The sequence below is a fragment of the Bombina bombina genome, chromosome 3, assembly GCF_027579735.1.
Source record: "Bombina bombina isolate aBomBom1 chromosome 3, aBomBom1.pri, whole genome shotgun sequence".
Lineage (NCBI taxonomy): Eukaryota > Metazoa > Chordata > Amphibia > Anura > Bombinatoridae > Bombina > Bombina bombina.
The window spans coordinates 204,389,939-204,413,556 of record NC_069501.1 but is presented as its reverse complement, the minus strand read 5'-3'; the positions used below and the strand labels follow the sequence as shown (position 1 = coordinate 204,413,556).

The 23,618-nt window shown below is 36.3% G+C and overlaps 1 protein-coding gene across 1 annotated transcript in view; it reads right to left on the bottom strand.

Moving 5' to 3' along the window:
- Positions 1-23,618, bottom strand: part of LOC128653041 (LHFPL tetraspan subfamily member 7 protein-like) — a 396,987-nt gene that overhangs the window by 1,179 nt on the left and 372,190 nt on the right. Inside the window, exon 3 of the mRNA XM_053706087.1 lies at positions 1-505. This exon is cut by the window's left edge and continues 1,179 nt beyond it. Coding sequence (XP_053562062.1) covers positions 279-505 — 227 coding nt within the window. The 3' untranslated portion in view covers positions 1-278. The remainder of the gene's footprint in view (positions 506-23,618) is intronic.

Genomic DNA, 23,618 nt, shown 5'->3' with positions numbered 1-23,618 from the left:
ACATTTATCTCACAAATTGTCATTCTTCATTTAAGGAGATGGTTTTGGAGGTAGAGATCTTAAACTGAACAGATATAAAAAGAAATGCTTATGAACATTAAATCAAGTAATATCATTTCATTCCCAGATGTTTAGTTTAATGTTGTAGGAAGACTAATAACTGGCTTTTGGTCTTTGTAAGGTTGACCCATATAGTTGTAAAGAAGTGTTCTAATACCATCTGCTTGCCAATTCCAAGGCATATATGTTATTTTGCAAAAATCATAAATAAATAAAAACTATAATATAGTGGGAATAGGAGTTGGGGTAGGGTGTTCTTTGGGGGCATATTTTGCAAAAAATGGCAAAAATACAGACAGCATGACCCCAACAATAGCAAGCATGTAACCCCATCCAATTTGACAGTCTCCTGCATAGTATATGCTTGAGTCCTCACAGTATTTTTTCACAGTAGTAGAGTTGAGGCCAAAGGGATATACCAGAAGTCCAGAAGCCATGATGAACACTAAAAAAGAAAATTATAATTAGATTGGAGTATTATTTACCATGCAATTATGAAATACAACAACAATAATACAATTAAAAAATAAGGTAAATTAAATATAAAGATTTTGTAATTATTTGAAAGACCGGAAATTCACGAGAAAGGAGTAGATTCAGCTTTTTATCTTGTATATTGTATATAATTATGTTTTCCTATTTACAAATAGGCAAGTGACCCATACTTCTATACTAAGATATGTAAACACGTAAAGGGTCAGGTTACGGGTGGAGCGCTATTTTGTGCTTTTAATTGTGTGCTAAATGCACTAGAATTAAACTTTTTGTGCAAGTTGGATTTTGCTGGTATTACGAGTTGAAAGCAAAAAGTTATCATGCTTGCGCTACCCGATAAGCAAAAAAAGAACTAAGAATATTATGCGCACAATAACCTATTTCCCCATAGAAGTCAATGGAAAATATTACTATTTCACATTCAAGTGTTCTGCTCATAACAGAATATGTTATGTTTATTCATAAATACTACATACAGTATATCTGATGGTAATTTGGTAAAATATATAACTATACCACCAATCAGCAGCTACTGAGCCTATCAAGATATGCTTTTCAGCAAAGAATATCAAGAGAATGAAGCAAACTATATAATAGACATAAATTAGAAAGTTGTTTAAAAGTGCATGCTCGTTCTAAATCATGAAAGAAAAAATGTGGGTTTCATGTCCCTTTAACTGCCAAGGACTCCAATGCACTTATATATATATATATATATGTGTGTGTGCTCCAGACCTAAACCCTATTGAGTATCTGTGGGGCATCCTCAAATGGAAGTTGGGGGAGTGCAAGGTCTCTAACATCCACCAGTTCCATGATGTCGTCATGGAGGAGTGGAAAAGGACTCCAGTGGCAACCTGTGAAGCTCTGGTGAACTCCTTGCCCAAGAGGGTTAAGGCAGTGCTGGAAATTAATGGTGGCCACACAAAATATTGACACTTTGGGCCCAATTTGGACATTTCCACTTAGTGGTGTACTCACTTTGTTGCCAATGGTTTAGACATTAATGGCTGTGTGTTTACACTGTTATACAGGCTGTACACTCACTACTTTACATTGTAGCAAAAGGTCATTTCTTCAGTGTTGTCACATGAAACGATATAATAACATATTTACAAAAATGTGGGGGGTGTACTCACTTTTGTGGGATACTGTATGTATTTATGTGTATATATGTTTTTTTAAATACATATATGCACATATAAATACATATGTACACATGTATAGACATATATAAATACATACATATACATCTTTAGCCATCTCGATGTTAAAGACCTTTGCCTGTCTTTTATTCTTCTAAACAAACAAAAGATTGTTCCAGCCACCAACAATTTTAAAAGACCTTTATTTTCTCATATCTTGGGTCTAAGCAGAAAAATACAACGTTTCAGGCCTGCTATAGGCCCTTAGTCATGTACATGATACATGACTAAGGGCCTATAGCAGGCCTGAAACGTTGTATTTTTCTGCTTAGACCCAAGATATGAGAAAATAAAGGTCTTTTAAAATTGTTGGTGGCTGGAACAATCTTTTGTTTGTTTGGAGTACCTGCAGGACAAGGCAGACCCTGGGTTCCGTGCCCCACAAGCCACATACACTGAGGTGCTATCTTCTAAACTACTTTTGAGGATTTCAAATTGTTTTTTCTTCTAACACCCGATACCTCATATTTGAGCCCAAATAACTTTTGTGTGCAATACTTTTTATAAATAGTTTTTATTAGATGGTGTTATTATGAGTGTAACTGTACTTTTTAATGTATTTTTGATGTGTTTTGTGACACTTTTATGTTTCTTGGGACAGTTAACCACAGCTCTGAGGACGCGCTAACCCGACGAGTGTTAACTTGAATTGCGTTCAGGCGATCATGTTTACTTTCAACTAGCGCAATTTAACCTGTGTGCAAATGATCAAGAAAACCCCATATATTGCTTGCGCGCAAATGTTTGTGCTCCATTCGTAATCTTGCCCAAAATGTATAGCCTGAATTAGAGAAAACATGCATTTCCCTATGAACTGACGACAGCACTGCTATTTCTATTTACCCGTTCCAAAATGCCGCCTATAATACGTTATGGGTTTTGTTGGAATCCAAGGGGTTAGTCTGCATCATGATGACAAGCTGTCGCATAAAACTGATATAAGCAAAGGAGTAATAAAAAAGGGCATTAGGATCGAAGTAAGAGATTTCTATTTATCATGTGCTCTTACTCTAGTGAATATCATTAAATGTGGTGGTGCGGCTTTGCCAGTAGATCATAAAAAAGTGATCAGTAGCATCTCCTCATTTCACGCTTCTGATCTTGACATGTCATTTATCAGCATCTAGAGCCCTGTGGTTGGAATTTATTTTACTCTTTATATTTCCCCCATCCTACATGTCTCTGTTTACTTTTATAGCCCAGGTGTTTGTATTTATGCCAGTTTTGTTTATAGCTCATGGAAAAAAAGAAGGGATAGCCTCAGGTGAAAAAAAATGTTTTTTGTGTAATTTAAATACAATTAGAAGTGTATCAAATATAAATTGAATTTTAAGCAGCTACCAGAATTATAGTCCTTCGTTCTAATGAATTCAAAGTAACTGTTTTTGCACAAAAATGAACAATAATAAAAATCACTAGGTCTCAGAAATATTCTTTATGTAATATGCTCTATCATCTAAAAATAAAAATACTAATTTGCAATTTATTAGGAAGTTAAGTGTGTGCTTTATTATTTATTTCATCTTATTTAGATAACTTTACAAAGGTGTGAAATAAATTGTAGCTATTGGAATATGTTTCCCTACACAGGTGTACCTCGGAGATATTGTGGATTTGGTTCCAGACCACCACAATAAAGTGAATATAGCAATAAAGTGAGTCATACATTTTTGTTTGTTTCCCAGTGCATATAAAAGTTATGTTTACATTATACTGTAGTTTGTCAAGTGTGCAATAGCATTATGTCTAAAAAACAATCTATATACCCTAATTAATAAATACTTTATTGGCAAAAAATGCTAACCATCATAGGAGCCTTTAGTGAGTCATAATCTTTTTTCTGTTGATGTTTATATATAGGTGTGTATTATGTGTATTTATGTGTGTATATGAGTGTATTTATGAGTTATACGTATGTATATTTATGCGTGTATATATATTTATATGTGTTATAGGTATGTATATTTATGTTTGTATGTGTATTTATGTGTGTATATACATGTATTTGTGTATGTATATATGTGTATTTATGTGTTATAGGTGTGTATATATGTGTATTTATGAGTTATAGGTATGTATATTTATGTGTATATATATATATATATATATATATATATGTGTTATAGGTATGTATATTTATGTGTGTATGTGTATTTATGTGTGTATATATATATATATGTGTTATAGGTATGTATATTTATGTGTGTATGTGTATTTATGTGTGTATATATGTGTATTTGTGTATGTATATATGTATATTTATGTGTGTATATATGTGTATTTATGTGTTATAGGTGTGTATATATGTGTATTTATGAGTTATAGGTATGTATATTTATGCGTATATATATAAATATATATATATATGTGTTATAGGTATGTATATTTATGTGTGTATGTGTATTTATGTGTGTATATATGTGTATTTGTGTATGTATATATGTGTATTTATGTGTGTATATGTGTATTTATGTGTTATAGGTGTGTATATATGTGTATTTGTGTATGTATATATGTGTATATATGTGTATTTATGTGTTATAGGTGTGTATGTATATATGTGTATTTATGTGTGTATATGTGTATTTATGTTTTATAGGTGTGTATATATGTGTATTTGTGTATGTATATATGTGTATATATGTGTATTTATGTGTTATAGGTGTGTATGTATATATGTGTATTTATGTGTTATAGGTGTGTATATATGTGTATTTGTGTATGTATATATGTGTATATGTGTGTATTTATGTGTTATAGGTGTGTATATATGTGTATTTATGTGTATATATGTTGAGAAAATGGCATAGATCAGTACAGGGTTGCCCCAAATCTTCAATTTGTAAAAAGAGCAATAGCTGCGAAGTGCAATAAAACGAGGTACGCCTGTATATTGCTTAATACATTGAAATACCAATCTAAAAGGCTAAAGAAAATTAAAAATCTTATTTTACTAAATACTCTACTGAACTTAATGTTATTAAAATGTAATTAATTTGATAAGATTTTATATAGGAATAATTACTTTACCAACCTTTGCTATACTAAAAGGTTCTAGTAGTATAGACAAGTGGTGGAACAGGGCATTCTATGGGAGTGTTTGATGTTCTTTTATTCCTTCAGCAGTTATGGGTTAAATGCAGTGAACATTTCTGCTCTATAAACAACATAATGAGCAGACTTAACTTGGACAGTTAGCCCTCCTGTTCACAATTCTGAATGGTTAAAATGCCTAATATTGATGATGACTCAGAACAAACATGTCGCAAATTTAAGGAAATTGACCTAAGTGTCAGTTTGCAGCGGGGTAGCTGTGATTAGCGTTAAAGGGACCCGAAACCCACATTTTTTTCTTTGATGATTCAGATAGAGCATGCCATTTTACGCAACTTTCTAATTGACTCCTATTATCAATTTTTTTTCATTCTCTTGCTATCTTTATTTGAAAAAGAAGGAACGCAAGCTTAAAGGGACAGTAAACCTACAAAATAATGTTATATAATTTTGCAAATAGTGCAGAATTATATAACATTATCTTAGCGCAAACTTTATGCAATATAATATTGAAAAAGAGGATTCTTCAGACCACCGCTCTTGCTCTACTGAGCAGGTCTGGTTTTCCCCCTGAACGCATCTGGGCACCTGTCTAGTCACAGCCCGGCCCGATCGCGCCATTACACTCAATGTAGCAGAGCAGGAGAGAGCTACATTAAGTGCTATGTGCAGAATTATATAACATTATTTTGTAGATGTATTGCCACTTTAAGAGCCGGCCCATTTTTGGTTCAGCACCTTTTTTTAGTATTCCTTTAATTGCAGTAGGTGATTCTCTAGGTAGTTGTGATTAAGGTTAATTGTAGTGGGGGACAGGGACAACACCAGGAAATACAGTGATGGTTGACTGTTGCTTAAAGGGACAGTCTACACCAGAATTGTTATTGTTTTAAAAGATAGATAATCCCTTTTTTACCCATTCCCCAGTTTTGCATAACCAACACAGTTATATTTATATATTTTTTACCTCTGTGATTATCTTGTATCTAAGCCTCTGTAAACTGCCCCTTTATTTCAGTTCTTTTGACAGACTTGCAGTTTAGCCAATCAGTGATAGCTCCCAGGTAACTTCACGTGCATGAGCACAGTGTTATCTATATGAAAAACATGAACTAACACCCTCTAGTGGTGAAAAACCTGTTAAAATGCATTCTTAAAAGGTGGCCTTCAAGGTCTAAGAAATTAGCATATGAACCTTCTAGGTTAAGCTTTCAACTAAGAATACCAAGAGAACAAAGCAAAATTGGTGATAAAAGTAGATTGGAAAATTGTTTAATGTTACATGCCCTATCTGAATCATGAAAGTTTGTTTTGGACTAGACTGTCCCTTTAACCCCTTAACGACCAAGGAAGTACGCCACACGTCCTCAAAAAAAAGTCAGTTAATGACCGAGGACGTGTGGCGTACGTCCTTGGTCTGGAAAGCAGCTGGAAGCGATCCTGCTCGCTTCCAGCTGCTTTCCGGTTATTGCAGTGATGCCTCGATATGGAGGCATCCTGCAATAACCCCCCTTGGCCATCCGATGCAGAGAGAGCCACTCTGTGGCCCTCTCTGCACCGGACATCGATGGCCGGTATCGTTGGTGGGTGGGAGCTTACGTGGGAGGCGGGTGGCGGCCATCGGTGCGCTATGTGGAGTGGAGGGGGGCGGGATCGGGGGGCGGGAGCTACGGGGGCGCGCACGGGAGCGCGCGCGTGCACGGGGGTGGTGGGCGGGCGCGTGCACGGGGCGGGAGCGGGTGGGAACCGCTACACTACAGAAAAAAAAAAGTTAAAAAGTTGAAAAAAACCCCCACTAAAATGCAATCTAAGGGTCCTGGAAGGGGTTGGGGGTTGGTCTCGGTGGGGGGGGGGAAAGCTACACTACAGAAAAGGGAATTAAAAAAAAAAAAGGCACATTTTGTTACAAAACTGGGTACTGGCAGACAGCTGCCAGTACCCAAGATGGCGCCCATTATTGCAGAGGGGAAGGGTTAGAGAGCAGTTTGGTGGGGGATCAGTGAGGTTGGGGTCTAAGGGGGGATCCTACACATCAGCATATGTAAATATGCTTTTTTTTTTAAAAAAAAAAAAGGGCCAAATACCTTTTATTTTAGTACTGGCAGAGTTTCTGCCAGTACTTAAGATGGCGGGGACAATTGTGGGGTGGGGGAGGGAAGAGCTCTACACTAAAGCTAAAATTAACCCTGCAAGCTCCCTACAAGCTACATAATTAACCCCTTCACTGCTAGCCATAATACACGTGTGATGCGCAGCGGCATTTAGAGGCCTTCTAATTACCAAAAAGCAATGCCAAAGCCATATATGTCTGCTATTTCTGAACAAAGGGGATCCCAGAGAAGCACTTACAACCATTTGTGCCATAATTGCAGAAGGTGTTTGTAAATAATTTCAGTGAGAAACCTAAAATTGAGAAAAAATTAACGTTTCTTTTAATTTGATCGCATTTAGCGGTGAAATGGTGGCATGAAATATACCAAAATTGGCCTAGATCAATACTTGGGGTTGTCTACTACACTACACTAAAGCTAAAACTACCCCAAAAAGCTCCCTACATGCTCCCTAATTAACCCCTTCACTGCTGGGCATAATACACGTGTGGTGCGCAGTGGCATTTAGCGGCCTTCTAATTACCAAAAAGCAACACCAAAGTCATATATGTCTGCTATTTCTGAACAAAGGGGATCCCAGAGAAGAATTTACAACCATTTATGCCATAATTGCACAAGCTGTTTGTAAATAATTTAAGTTAGAAACCAAAAGTTTGTGAAAAAATTTGTGAAAAGTGAACAATTTTTTCTATTTGATTGCATTTGGCGGTGAAATGGTGGCATGAAATATACCAAAATGGGCCTAGATCAGTACTTTGGGTTGTCTACTAAAAAAAAATATATACATGTCAATGGATATTCAGAGATTCCTGAAAGATATCAGTGCTCTAATGTAACTATCGCTAATTTTGAAAAGAAATGGTTTGGAAATAGCAAAGTGCTACTTGTATTTATGGCCCTATAGTTTACAAAAAAAGCAAAGAACATGTAAACATTGGGTATTTCTAAACTCAGGACAACATTTAGAAACTATTTAGCATGGGTGTTTTTTGGTGGTTGTAGATGTGTAACAGATTTTGGGGGTCAAAGTTAGAAAAAGTGTGTTTTTTTTTCCATTTTTTCCTCATATTTTATAATTTTTTTTATAGTAAATTATAAGATATGATGAAAATAATGGTATCTTTAGAAAGTCCATTTAATGGCGAGAAAAACGGTATATAATATGTGTGGGTACAGTAAATGAGTAAGAGGAAAATTACAGCTAAACACAAACACCTCAAAAATGTAAAAATAGCCTTGGTCCCAAACGGACAGAAAATGGAAAAGTGATGTGGTCATTAAGGGGTTAAATAAGATCGGGATAGGTCAGAAAATTCTGTAGCAGGAGTGACTGCCATCAAGTAGCACTTCTATTTAATGACCCACAGATCGTGAGATGTCACTAAATAATAGTCATGGTCCAGGCACTAAAATAGAGCTGCTACAAAAATCAGATGTGACTCCTTTTAATTAGAGGCTCCTTTTTGGCTACTATCTTCAGATCTAACCCACAGTGTTTAAAATGTTGATCTGATTTAGGTCCAAATAGAAGTGAGCAACACAGAAATGTATAAATAGGAATCATTAGCCCAACAATTTTTTTGCATATTTCCTATCAAGTTTAAGCTAAATGAGTTCATCAGATAACCTTATGCTTATTGCAGGCAATCTTGATAATGGCATAAACCGTAAATATTTATTTATATGCAAACGCCATAAATATGTTGAGAAATATTTTATTAAAAAGCAGCAAATTGAAAAACAGATGCACAGATAAATCCAAAGATTATACTTAATATCATTGTTTGTGTCATTCCGTAATAATATTTTTTTTCTGACAGTCACAACCAAAACTGTTTAAAAAAAGGTCTGCCTGAGGTATAACTCTGTATAGACCTGGGATACTGGTTGTATTTTGTATCCTTGTATTCTCTTGTGCTATTTATACATCTTTTTTTATTGTTACAATATATTTATTTTTATCAAGCTCCGTATGGAACTTGATGCCCCTGTTTCAGCGCGAGCCTTCAGGCTCGCCAGAAACAGAAGTTATGAAGCAGTGGTCTAAAGACCGCTGCTCCATAACTTGTCCGCCTGCTCTGAGGCCGAGGACAGAAATCAACCCGAGCGAATACAATTGGGTTGATTGACACCCCCTGCTAGCGGCCGCGAATCTGCAGGGGGCGGCATTGCAAGAACTGCTGTTGCAATGACAAATGCTGATAGCGTATGCTGTCAGCATTTATCGATGTGCAGCGGACATAATACGCTACATCGTATCATGTCCGCTCGCACTATGATAAATCTACCCCAATGTGTTTACATTTTGTATTTTGTTCCCAGTTTCATAACTGAATTCTACAGATGCGTCTGACAGTTCATAGTGGGAATTGAGAATACCTTTTGCTGATTTGCAATTAAACTTTAAAACCACTTGTACTTGTGAATAACAATTCAACAGATTTTAGCAGCACTGAAAATGACTGAAGAAGTAAGCACTCATCCTCTCATTAGTATGCAGGCATTACTGATAAATCTAGCTAAGGATGCAATCCAAACCATTATTAGAGTATATGTATTTAATATGTTATATACAAATGGTTTATTTGACTTTAAGCCCATTCTAAGGCCTCTAGTTATGAAGCCGTCTACTTACCTGCATTCGCCGGTCCAATACGCTAGCCTAATCTTATCTACCATCGCCGCCGCGGTCCTGAATACGTTCGCCAAAGTTATCAAAAAAATCTGTCAAGAAGCTGCGCACCAAGTACGGAGCGATGAGCACCGAACTGTTGTTAACTGACAGTCATCGATCTCGCTGCTCATCGGCTTCTTCGCAGCTTTTTTGATAGCCTGTCACTAAGCACCCACACTAAACTACACTGTTTTACCCTCTAAACCGCCGCTCCTGGAGCCCCCCACAACTAAATAAAGTTATTACCCTCTAAACCGCCGCTCCTGGACCCCGCCGTAACTATAATAAATGTATTAACCCCTAAACCGCAGTTTCCGGACCCTGCCGCCACCTACATTATACCTAATTACCCCTATCCTGCCCCCCACTACACCGCCGCCACCTATATTCAAGTTATTAACCCCTATCCTGCGGATCCCGGACCCCGCCGCAACTAAATAAATTGTTTAACCACTAAACCGCCGCACCCGGAGCCCACCGCCACCTATATTAAAGTTATTAACCCCTATCCTGCCCCTCACTACACCACCGCAACCTACATTAAACTCATTAACCCCTAAACCACCGCTCCCGGACCCCGCCACAACTAAATTAAATGTTTAACCCCTAAACCGCCGCTCCTGGACCCCGCCGCCACCTATATTAAACTTATTAACCCCTAAACCTAAGTCTAACACTAACACCCCCCTAACTTTTATTTTAATAAATCTAAATAAAACTTACTATTATTAACTAAATTATTCCTATTTAAAACTAAATACTTACCTGTAAAATAAACCCTAAGATAGCTAATAGTTACATTATATCTAGCTTAGGGTTTATTTTTATTTTACAGGCAAGTTTGTATTTATTTTAACTAGGTACAATAGCTATTAAATAGTTAATAACTATTTAATAGCTACCTAGCTAAAATACTTACAAAATTACCTGTAAAATAAATCCTAACCTAAGTTACAATTAAACCTAACACTACACTATCATTAAATAAATTACCTACAATTACCTAAAATTAAATAAAATAAACTAAACTATAGTACAAAAACAAACAAACACTAAATTACAGAAAATAAAAAAGAATTACAAGAAGTTTAAACTAATTACACCTAATCTAATGCCCCCAAAATAAAAAAATGCCCTACCCTAGTCTAAATTACAAAGTAACCAGCTCTTTTACCAGCCCTTAAAAGGGCTGTTTTTGCGGGGCATTGCCCCAAAGTAATCACCTGTAAAAAAAAAATACAACCCCCCCAACATTAAAGCCCACCACCCACATACCCCTACTCTAACCCACCCAAACCCCCCTTAAAAAAACCTAACACTAACCCCCTGAAGATCACCCTACCTGGAGCCGTCTTCACCCAACCGTGCGGAAATCTTCATCCAAGGTGCGCAGAGGAGGTCCTTCATCCGGTAGAAGTCTTCATCCAGGCAGCGTCTTCAATCTTCATCCATCCGGAGCTGAGCCATCTTCAAAGGAGCCGACGCGGAGCCATCCTCTTCAACCGACGACTGAACGACAAATGAAGGTTCCTTTAAGGAACGTCATCCAAGATGGCGTCCCTCGAATTCCGATTGGCTTATAGTATTCTATCAGCCAATCGGAATTAAGGTAGGAAAAATCTGATTGGCTGATTGGATCAGCCAATCGGATTGAACTTCAATCTGAATGGCTGATTCAATCAGCCAATCAGATTTTTCCTTTAGGTTAAGGGGTCAATAATTTTAATATAGGTTGCGGCGGTATAGGGGGGGCAGGATAGGGGTTAATAACTTTAATATAGGTGGCGGCGGGGTCCAGGAGCGGCGGTTTAGGGGTTAAACAATTTATTTAGTTGTGGCGGGGTCCGGGATCCGCAGGATAGGGGTTAATAAGTTTATGTAGGTGGCAGCGGTATAGGGGTTAATAAGTTTATTTAGTTGCGGCGGTGTAGGGGGGGCAGATTAGGGGTGTTTAGACTCGGGGTGCATGTTAGGGTGTTAGGTGCAGACACTTCCCATAGGAATCAATGGGATGTCGGGCAGCAGCGAACATAAGCTTTCGCTATGGTCAGACTCCCATTGATTTCTATGGGATCCGCCGCCCCCAGGGCCGGAATAGTGGCGAGCGTACCTGCTAGTAGTTTGATAACTACCAAAAGTAGTCAGATTGTGCCGAACTTGCATTCGGAACATCTGTAGTGACGTAACCATCGATCTGTGTCGGACTGAGTCTGGCGGATCTTAGGTTACGTCACTATATTCTACTTTTGCCGGGCTGTAGGACTTGATAACTATGGCGAATCAGCCTCGCCACAAATACGCTGCGGAATTCCAGCGTATTTGCGGTTGACGGCTTGATAACTAGAGGCCTAAGGCTTCTGATTCTTCTTGTTCCATTTCCTTCTCACTCCCCTCTGATCTTTTGAGCTGACTGCTGCTTCTTTCTTTGCAATAAATCTTAGTCACCTATTCAACAATTTGTATGGAGGGGGAGGAAATCTAGGATAGCTGCCCACAAGCTCCAAATTGCTTATCTAGATGGGGGATTGGGTCTCCCAAACATCAGGCTCTACAACTGGGCTACATTATTGAGGATTGTCATGGATTGGCAATTGGACATGGGGCATTTCTATGACAGGCCATTGGAGGAATCAGTTACAGCACCTTTGGCTTTAACTGTACTTCCTTATCTCTCCTTTAGTGGCCTACCAAATCATATCAAAAATAATTTTTTGTATAGATATCCCCTTAGGATTTGGGCTCAAGCTCATAGAATGTTAGACTGCACCCACCCCTCCCCAAAATGTATCCCTATTATGGGGAACCCAACTTCCCGGCAGGTAACGAATGTGCACCTTTTATGATGTGGAAAGAGAAAGGACTAAATAAAATTGGAGATGTCTTGGAACCATTGTCGCACACTATGAAAACTTTTCAAGAATTGAAAGCCAAATTCGACCTATCCCATAAACATTTTTTTGCCTATTTACAATTTAGGCATTATATAACAGCACTGATGGAGTCTGAGAAAAATTTCTGGAGTCAACCCCCCTTTGTAATTTCACAGACAGCGTTTAGGGAGGTTTTCAATATCAGAATTCTATAAGACACTACTCAGACATCAGACAGCTAGGGTCCATAATGATATCCTAGGAAAAATACAACTAGATACAATATCTGACATTACTATTACAGACATTAAAAACAGCATTTTAAAAGTCAAATCAGCCACACTGAATATGACATTACGGGAGGCGCAGATCAGAATACTACATAGGGACTACATCACACCTAATAGACGGAGTAAATGGAATTCACAACACCCGAACCAATGTGTAAAATGCCAGTATCCTAATCCTTCTTTGACGCAAAATTTCTTATATTGCCCTGTAATCCGCCGCTTTTGGGGGCTTTTACAATACTGGCTTAAAATAGTCATGGCAATAGACATTACATTTACCATTGATGGGATCGACCTGTTTTTGTGGGATAATGTTAATGCAAAACTTCACCCCCTACTTATCCTTTGTACGCTTATAGCCAGGAGCTGCACCCAGACCCTGTGGTGTCCCAAACAACCCCCCACACTAATGCAATTTAAAAAAGCTCTGTACAAACAAATCTTTATAGAACAACAAGATACTATACTTGACACAAGAGGTAGACTTCCAACATTTTTAAAAAAGTGGGGGGTCTTTCTGATGACACTAAAGATAGAGAAACAAAAACAAATTCTTAAACCTTTCTTGCAACATGAGATAATGGTAGAAGCGACACTGAGGGGAGAATGGAGATCATTGTATAACTCACTTTCAAATTCGGAAATATTGGAAACCAACAATGCAATAACTGTGGAAGCCTTTTTTTGAGTAACAAACATATGGTGTGTTTTTTTTTGTTTTTTTTTTCTCCCCTCCTCTCTCCCTCTCCCTCCCTTACTATGGAACTAGGCCATTGGACCAGCCGAGCTAAATGTGATTTTTGTTTTTGTTAGAAGGTTTTATAATGTTGTTGTGTAATTTTCTCTTGTATGTATAAAAAAAAAGGAAAACGAGAGGTACATGTACTTAGCCAGATAATTTTACACACACATCATATTAACATAAGGATTTTTCCCACATCGCTAGTTTTCATAATGTGAGATAAAATTGGCAATTTTTATATCATGAACGGATAAACTTGTGTCATAAAGTGCCACGGTTTTCAACTAAGTATACGCTTGAAGAGTCCAAAGCTGCATTTTAGTAGTCACATATGATAATGTAATACAAAGGCATGTTCTGCCCAGGTCATAGGTAATATAATAATAATATATAATATAATAATAATTTGCGATTTATATAGCGCTTTTCTCCCTGTGAGTCTCAAATCACTTTACAAATATACCAACATAAGACATAAAAGTTAGGAGTTTCTGAAGGTCAGATAAGCGGACTGAATGCCTGATGGAAGAGGTGGGTCTTTAGAAAATTGTCAGTACCATAAAATATGCAAAAAGCTTTGTAGACATTTAAGTAAAGTCTTCAAGGTATATTTATCATAGTGCGAGCGGACATGATACAATGTAGCGTATCATGTCCGCTGCACATCGGTAAATGCTGACAACATTTATCATTGCACCAGCATACGGAGATTGATAAATTGGCCCCTTCTTCTCATCGCCATAACCTTCTGGAGAAGTCCCATTTTAATATTGTTACAGTAAGTTGATGATATGGCTGAAAACCCTATCAGCAGCATTTCTTTGAGACTGTCCCTTATACTAGCTAGAAGGTCCATGGTGCTGAAATAGAAGTGCCTGTTATAACTGGTTTTAATCTGGTTAATACGTATTGGTTTTCATCTATAATAGATGAGAACTTGACCAAAAGGGTTTGTGTGCAGCACATACCATATCCAGTCTCTGTCCCAACAGATACTGGTTTATTTGATTCTACTCCTGTTGTGTATAATTCTTAAATTTTTCATGGGTTCAGTTTGTTAACACTTTGACATTTATTTATGTACAGCTGACGTTCGGATGGAACTTTTATTTTTGACTGTTTTTATATCAATAGGTTAAATAGTATTTGTTACAGACTAATAATCTTGCACATTTGTGTGTATGAGGTGTGCACTGGGATAAATGTATGCATTAGTTATCATACTGGACTGAAGCATTGAATGAGACAGACCAATCAAAAGACAGAACGAGAAGGAAATCTACACACAGCTATTGGCCTAAAAAGAAAAGCTAATACATATAACAGTCTAAAGGATTAGAAGCCACACTGGGGAACCAAGATAACCACAGCTTTCTACTCCCTAGTACACCCTGATCAAGAAGCCACAAGAAATACAAAATAGAAATAGGGTGAAATTAAATGCACATGACTACCTGTACCATAACATATGTAACGGTAGTTTTTTTAAACAAATAAGCAGACAGAATAATGAAACAAAACCAGAAGAAACATCAAATGACCCAATATGAACAAAAGAGATAACAGGTCTCTATTTTAAAATCCAATAAAGAAAACAGGAAAGAGTCTAGCTTGATAGTTATTGGAGATGCACTTAATCCCTATGATAGGTTTTATCTTAAAAGGGACAGTCTACTCCAGAATTGTTATTGTTTAAAAAGATAGATAATCCCTTTATTACCCATTCTCCAGTTTTGCATAACCAACACAGTTATATTAATACACTTTTTACCTCTGTGATTACCTTGTATCTAAGCCTCTGCAGACTGCCCCCTTATTTCAGTTCTTTTGACAGACTTGCATTGTAGCCAATCAGTGCCCTCTTTTAAGTAACTGCAAGGGTATGAGCACAATGTTATATATATGGCACGCATGAACTAACACCCTCACGCTGTGAAAAACTGTGGCTACCCAGGTTTAGCTTTCAACTAAGAATACAATGAGAACAAAGCAAATTTGATGATAAAAGTAAATTGGAAAGTTGTTTAAAATTACATGCCCTATCTGAATCACGAATGTCTAATTTTGACTAGACTGTCCCTTTAATAAAATCTTAACATATTTTATAGGGGATATGAAAGTGATAATTTTTTAACTATATATCAGGTTTAGAGAAATTAATTGGGGTGGTGTTTAAACTTTTGCTATATCAACCTGCATCTGCCTATTCAGAATCTAGTGTCTTTAATTCCAAGGCATAACGTGTTAGTGTGGTATAAATGATTACTAGTAAGAGAAACTGGAGTTTTTATCACCATACAGTTTATCAAATAGCAATCAACTGCTCTGGTGATTTTAGCAAAACATTAAAAAATATATGGAAGAAAAAAAGAAAGTTTTACATTAATATATGGTCAAACTAAATAAACCATTATTTTATTCATTGTAAAAAAAATATATAGCAAGATCAAACTAACCAATGTATTAAACTGTAATATAAATATGCAGTTCTGCAACAAATAAAAAGTACTTTCAGTAGCTTAACATAAAATTATCCATATGAACGTTATTACTGCCAGTAAAGCATTCATTTTCCTGCCTGATACGAATGGACCTGTTAATCCTGGAATTTGCATTTATATTGCATCATTTATCTGTTTAATATGTTGAACTATTAAAAAGTCGAAGGAACATGTATGTAGAAAACTTTGATATCATTTTTAAAAGACAAAACCCTTGATAAAATGGAACTCTCTTCAAGATGATAACAGAGGAACATAGACACATTTTGTCTGTGAATGTAACATTTTAATTTAATGCCTTAAAACCTATAAAAACTGACAGTAAATTCAAAATGGGACTTTCATGGTTCAAATAGATTTTGCAGTTTTAAACATGTTTCCAATGTACTTCTATTATGTAAGTTGTTTTGTTCTTTTGGTATCCTTTGTTGAAAAGCACGGCCAGGTAGGCTGATGAGCAGGAATGCACCAATGGGAGCTAGCTGCTTACTGGTGGCTGCACATATATGCCTCTTGTCATTGGCTCACCAGATGTATTCAGCTTCCTCCCAGTAGTGCACTGCTCCTCCTTCAACAAAGGATACATGGAAAATAAAGAATATTTGGTAATAGAAGTAAACTAGGAAGTTGTTTAAAATGATATGCTATATGAATATTAAAAGATACATTTTGGTTTCATTTCTCTTTAAGGAATAACATACACAACACAGTTCTGTGCACCTTGATTCAGGTCTAAGGTAACTAAGGGTTAACTCCTATGCTTACTTCTAAATACGACACATTTGATGTTTGTTGTGGCAAAAGAATTTTCATAGCAGCGCCTTTTCATTGACTGTATTACATTGTGACAGTAATATCTGTGTCAGTAAATAAAGGCTTCTTATGGTTGATCAGCCCTCAAGGAACCTCTGGCCTCAGACAGGAGCTACACTTTACTATTATGGGCTAGGTCAATTATGCCCGTTTCTAGTGAAGCAAATTGTGAGTGGGTAGTTGTGTGCCATAATGTCTTCCTACTCATGCTCTCCAAATATTTTCTTTATTATTTATTTAATTATATATATTTTTTTAAAACTCCAATGATTAAGAACAATTACACATTCACTTATGCATACAGTGCTAAAAAGGAACATAGCAAAATAGTTGTAAACCAACATCACAAATGCATATCAATATGTGTAATTGGTTACAAGCAAATATTGTAGACAACTCAGGAGTATGGTTATACATATTGACGATAAACATGTATAAGATATATATCTACTTAGCTGTTGAACACAAATCTAAATAAAGAGTATATTAATCTCACATCAAAACATCATGTATTCTAACCTATATATAAGTCCTCTCGTGATTGACAGGAAACTGCCAATCATTTTCTTTATGAATATATTGAATATGTGCTTGTGTTAGCTGCCAGAGACAATTGCACCCAGAAGAGCATTACAGCTTTCTCTGCACGGCATGAATTGAAATCTGATACAGTATTTAATCAGCAAGAGATTTGTTCCTGAAATAATACTCTCTACTGTATAAACATGAAGTTATTTTTCATATTTATGCTGCTTGCAACCAAGCTATGGGCAATAACATTACTTGTGTATTTCATCCTCCAGCTTGCAGAGGAAAATCAGACTCCGACGGGTGGAAGAGATGGAATACAGAGGACAACTTTCAGGGAGATTCCTGCCATGAAACTGTATATTACTCTTTACAAGAGTGTATTTTCCTTTACTTATATTTAAAGGGACACTCAAGTCAAAATTAAACTTCATGATTCAGATAGAGCATGCAATTTTAAACAACTTTCCAGTTTACTTCCATTAACACAATGTGCACAGTCTTTTTATATTTGCACTTTTTGAGTCACCAACTCCTACTGAGCATGTGCAAGAATTCACAGCATATACGTATATGCATTTATGATTGGCTGATGGCTGTCACATGATACAGGGGGAGTGGAAATAGACATAACTTTGCAATTTATTTAACAAAAATCTACTACTCATTTGAAGTTCAGACTAAGTGCTATTTCATTGTCTTTGTATCATGCATTTGTTGATTATGCAAATCTACTGTATTGACTGGTCCTTTAATGCTAGCTTTTATTAAATCATTCTACATTTTAGTCTTGTAAAGATTTATAAGAAAGTACAGTTTTTCTAATCCTCTTTAGACTTTCAACTGACCTTTCAAGTCTTTTATGAATTTTCCATAAAGATAGCAAGAGATGGCAGGGAGGACATGACAGCAACCGTGCCAATAAGATCAGAATATGTTCCATTGTTTTCAAACTGCAGTTGTAATGGAAATATAATATTTGTTTTATCTTTAAGAGGAGCATTTTAGAAATCTACATACTGTCAGATAAAAGGCTTTTAGTCTATTGCTAGGTACTGTAAAAGTTCACACAAAACCTGCCTTATTTCTAATACTTGGGGAAAATCAAACACAGCTAAGCCAGAACCTGGTATTTCTTAGAAGCAAACTATATTAAAATGTGATTATACATGGGTCTTTGTTAAGTAATATCCTTAAATATCCTTATAAAAATAAGTATTAGGCTAGTTAAAGTAGGGTTAAACTAGTTTTTTTTATTTTAAAAACAATAAAACATATATTTTATTATAGATATTATTTAATTAATAAAATATCCCTTTTAAAGTACAAATGATAATATTACTGTTCCTGGAGGATATCAAATGAAAGGCTGAATCAGTTGACATTATTTCTGCACACAAAACTTTTCTAGGGCACAGTAACACAATTCAAGAAAAGTAAGTACAATTTAGGTCTAAATAAAAAGAAGCTGAAAATGATTTGCTGTAATTAATCTGTAAGGGGTACAGTCAGGGGCGAAACTACAGGGGGTGCAGAGGTCACAATTGGGACTGGGCCCCCAAGGGTGGGGGCCCAGCTTTATTTTTTTTACAATAAAAATCGTTGACCTGCACTTATATCATGTGAGTGTGACATGATGCTTCACTAGTGTCTCTGACTACAGGGGTTAGTGTTTCTGTTTTACCCATTGGTGTTTATGTGTGTGTGTATGTATGTATGTGACTGTGTGTGTATGTGTGTATGTATGTATGTGACTGTGTGTGTATGTGTGTATGTATGTATGTGACTGTGTGTGTATGTGTGTATGTATGTATGTGACTGTGTGTGTATTTATGCATGTATGTGTGTGTATGTGTGTATGTATGTATGTGACTGTGTGTGTATTTATGCATGTATGTGTGTGTGTGTGTATGTATGTATGTGACTGTGTGTGTATTTATGCATGTATGTGTGTGTATGTGTGTATGTATGTATGTGACTGTGTGTGTATTTATGCATGTATGTGTGTGTATGTGTGTATGTATGTATGTGACTGTGTGTGTATTTATGCATGTATGTGTGTGTGTGTGTGTGTATGTATGTATGTGACTGTGTGTGTATTTATGCATGTATGTGTGTATGTATGTATGTGACTGTGTGTGTATTTATGCATGTATGTGTGTGTGTGTGTGTGTATGTATGTATGTGACTGTGTGTGTATTTATGCATGTATGTGTGTGTGTGTATGTATGTATGTGACTGTGTGTGTATTTATGCATGTATGTGTGTGTGTGTATGTGTGTATGTATGTGACTGTGTGTATTTATGCATGTATGTGTGTGTGTGTGTATGTGTGTAGGTATGTATGTGACTGTGTGTGTATTTATGCATGTATGTGTGTGTGTGTATGTATGTATGTGACTGTGTGTGTATTTATGCATGTGTGTGTGTGTGTGTGTGTATGTGTGTATGTATGTGACTGTGTGTGTATTTATGCATGTATGTGACTGTGTGTGTATTTATGCATGTATATGTGTGTGTGTGTATGTGTGTAGGTATGTATGTGACTGTGTGTGTATTTATGCATGTATATGTGTGTAGGTATGTATGTGACTGTGTGTGTATTTATGCAAGTATGTGTGTGTGTGTGTGTATGTTTGTGGAACCAGCAAATTACAGACCTTGTTACTACAGCATGGGCGGGGGGGGGGGGGGGGGTAAACAGTGTCAGTCTATACCGTACTACTATATACAGTACGGGGGGGCTGGACCATGTCACAGACTACTGTGGTCACTTTGGGGTGGGTAGGGTCAGGTCAGCCATCTCTCTGGCAGATTACAGACTGTGTCACTGACTCACTATATACAGTACTGGTGGGTTAAATAGTGTCACTATATACAGTAATGGGGGGTCAGACCATCTCACAGACTGTGGGCACAGGGTACCTCCTTTTGTAGACGTAATCTTATTCACATTTTTTTCCTGTGTTAAATGTAAAAAAAAAAAAAAGATATGTATCAAATTCACTTTTTTTTGGGGGGGGGGGGGCCCTTCTTAGATTCTCGCACCTGGGCCCTGTGGTTTCTAGTTACATCTCTGGGTACAGTAGCAGACCTACTCAACAGAGGGACCTGGTGCAAAAAAATATTTGGGCCCCCAAAGGTAACTCATTAGTAATCAATAGTAATATACATGCTGCGCTGTATAATGATTTTGAGGATGGGTAGTAGGACCTGCAACCTGCACTAATAAAAGGCTGAACTATCCTTACTATTTTAAAACACAGGTAATATGTTATGCTCTATAAAAGAGTCCACTACATGAAAGAAAGAAAACGTGAAAAAAAAATGAAGAAAAATAAAATAAAAAAAAGACAACCTTGTCATCTTTAACCTATAGCTAAACATGACTGCCAGACAAGATAAATCACAGGGGCAATCATGTCTTTCTAAATCCCACATGCTGAATGGCTCTCGAGAATGCTCCGCAATGTCTGTGGTCAGCCCTTTATTTACGTCTGGAAGATTACCGAGACAAATTCCATCCTATCCAAAGATGAATGCAGACTGCAATTTAACACTTTTACAGAAATTAGTTTTCAAAAAGTGTTTTCAAACGGTTGCATTTGTATTTATTGTTATTTTTCGGTTTATTTTTGTTGCTCACAGTATTCATTTGCTATGTGTGATATCATGTATTAAACCATTTTAAAGGGACATGAAACCCAAGATTTTCTTTCATGATTCAGACAGACAATACAATTTTAAACAACATTCCAATTTACTTCTATTATCTCATTTGTTTCATTCTTTAGATATCCTTTGTTGAAGAAATAACAATGCTGTGTGCCGCCACCAATCAGCAGCTACTAGATATGCTTTTCAACAAAGTATATCAAGAAAATGAAGCAAATTAGATAATAAAAGAAAAATTGGAAAGTTGCTTAAAATTGCAGGCTCTATCTGAATTATGAAGAAAAAAAAAATTGGTTTTATGTCCCTTTAAGCCAGTGTTTCCCAACTCCAGTCCGCAGGACCCTTAACAGGCCACATATTTATTATATCTTAACTGGAGCACTGGTGAACTGATCAGCTGATGGGGTACCTGATTGTTTCACCTGTGCTCCTGAGGACTGGCTTTGGGAAACACTGCTTTAAGCTCTTTAATAAGAAAATGCTGTAATATATTAGAGCATTTAATCATTGCACTATTGCTTGCACATAACTATTCGTTTAATTACTGCAAAAGGGGTTAAACACATCGCTAAAATCCGCTCCAGATCTGATAAGCCAATGACAATAGACAATGTGTGTAGCTGCCAATTAGCTAGATTACGAGAGGATCGATATTTAAGTTGAAAGTAAAAAGCTTTTGCGTGCGCGCTAATCCGATGTGCGCAAAAAGCCATAGTTATAATATTGCAATTGCGTTAAAGTATTGCCCCATAGTAGTCAAAGGAGTGGGAAAAGTGGAGAGAAAAAAAACTAACTCCCTACTCGCGCGCATTTTCTCAAGCGCTTTAACCCAAAATGAAAGTATGAAAATTTCACATCTCAATGTTCTTCGCATAGCTTAAAGGGATATTACAGCCAAAATTGGAAACCACATCGGTGCATTCCGGCATTAAACAGAAGCATTTTTGTAATATACATGCATTAGCTAAAATGCTTCTAATAAAAGCTATTGCTGTTTCAAAAGTGTATTTAAGTATGCACTGTGCACCAGCATTTTAAACACAGCACTTGCTCAGAGAGTCTAAGGTGCTTGTACCATCTGGTATTGACTGATTTGCTAATTGCTGACATGATACAAGCCCCACTGATAATCTGAGCAGCTGCAATATTTAAAATGTAGGTGCAGTGACAATATCTAGCTATGCTTCACATGCACCTGCAGAGAAAAATGTTAACACTAAAACAGTGATAACATTTACTAGAAGCATTTTTTCCAATACGTACATGTATATTGCAAATATGTTTCTATTCAAAGATGTAATTAATCTATGTGCATTTAAATTTTGACCGGAATGTCCCTTTAATGTGTTCTATTTCTACATATATCTGATGTTTCTTTGAAAAATATATATTTATAAATATTTAGAACTTATTTCCCTATGTGAAGAACTTTTAAATGTATTTTTGATGTTTATTGTACAATTTTTTTATACAAGCGTAACAGTTAACAAGAGCTTGTTAAATTCAATTGCGCTCAAGCGATCACATTTACTTTCAAATTGTAATACATCCGCTACTTCTGATGCATGCAAACACTTGCGATAAAACCCGATATTGCTTGTGTGCAACTGTTAGGGCGCCATTTGTATTCTGGCCCAATATCAGCACATATAATTTTAAACAAAGGATACAAAGAGACCAATGTAAAATTATAAAATTATGATTATAAAAGCCAATTTAGAAGTGTCTTAAATTTACATATTCTATCTGAATCATGCAAGTCCAATTTTGACTTTCCTATCCCTTTAACACAAGTATATATATATGATAATGGCAGGAACTGAATTTCGAACATGATCTCACCTTAATAGCTCATTGTCATTAAATTGAAATGTATCTGCATAAACATTAACTGCCATAATGTAAATCATAACTAATTAATTTAGTATATTTTATTTTTTATATAACATTACAAACCATACAATATATATTTAATATTTATGTCACATAGTCCATTGCAAAATAATCTCAAATGCTTGAGTCCAGAGACATTGAGAAGAAGAATTAATTTGACCAAATGTAAATTCATCATTCCCTTGGTTTGTTGACCATATGATATTTCAAACTAGATTGGTGGTTTGTAACAACATGAACATACATATATGTAAATGGACAATTTAACATTTAGGCTATTACACGTTTAGCAAAGATGAAATTGGCATAGACATTGATTTATGTTGATTTTTCAGGTCCTAACTAAAAGGTCCATAACAGTAAAAAAACGACATGCTCTAATTCTTTGGTGGATCTCAGAGGGATATCACTATCACTACTGAGGAACCCTTATTATGTTGAAATTTTGTTCATACGGTTAGCCAGCATGCACCACCCAGTTGTGGGTAATTTATCAAGTCATTTTCTATTCAGATCCAGCTTTTTGGATTGGAAGAGTCAAAGTGGCGCCATTAGACAACAAAAAAACAGGGATTATAGGGTACTGGTTAATGACCCCCACCTTCTACCAAATATTCCTTACTTTATAGTTTTACAGACCCCTATCATGTGCAATAATATTTGTGGTAGGCAAATGCCACTTTGTGTGCCCAAACACAAGGCTAGGA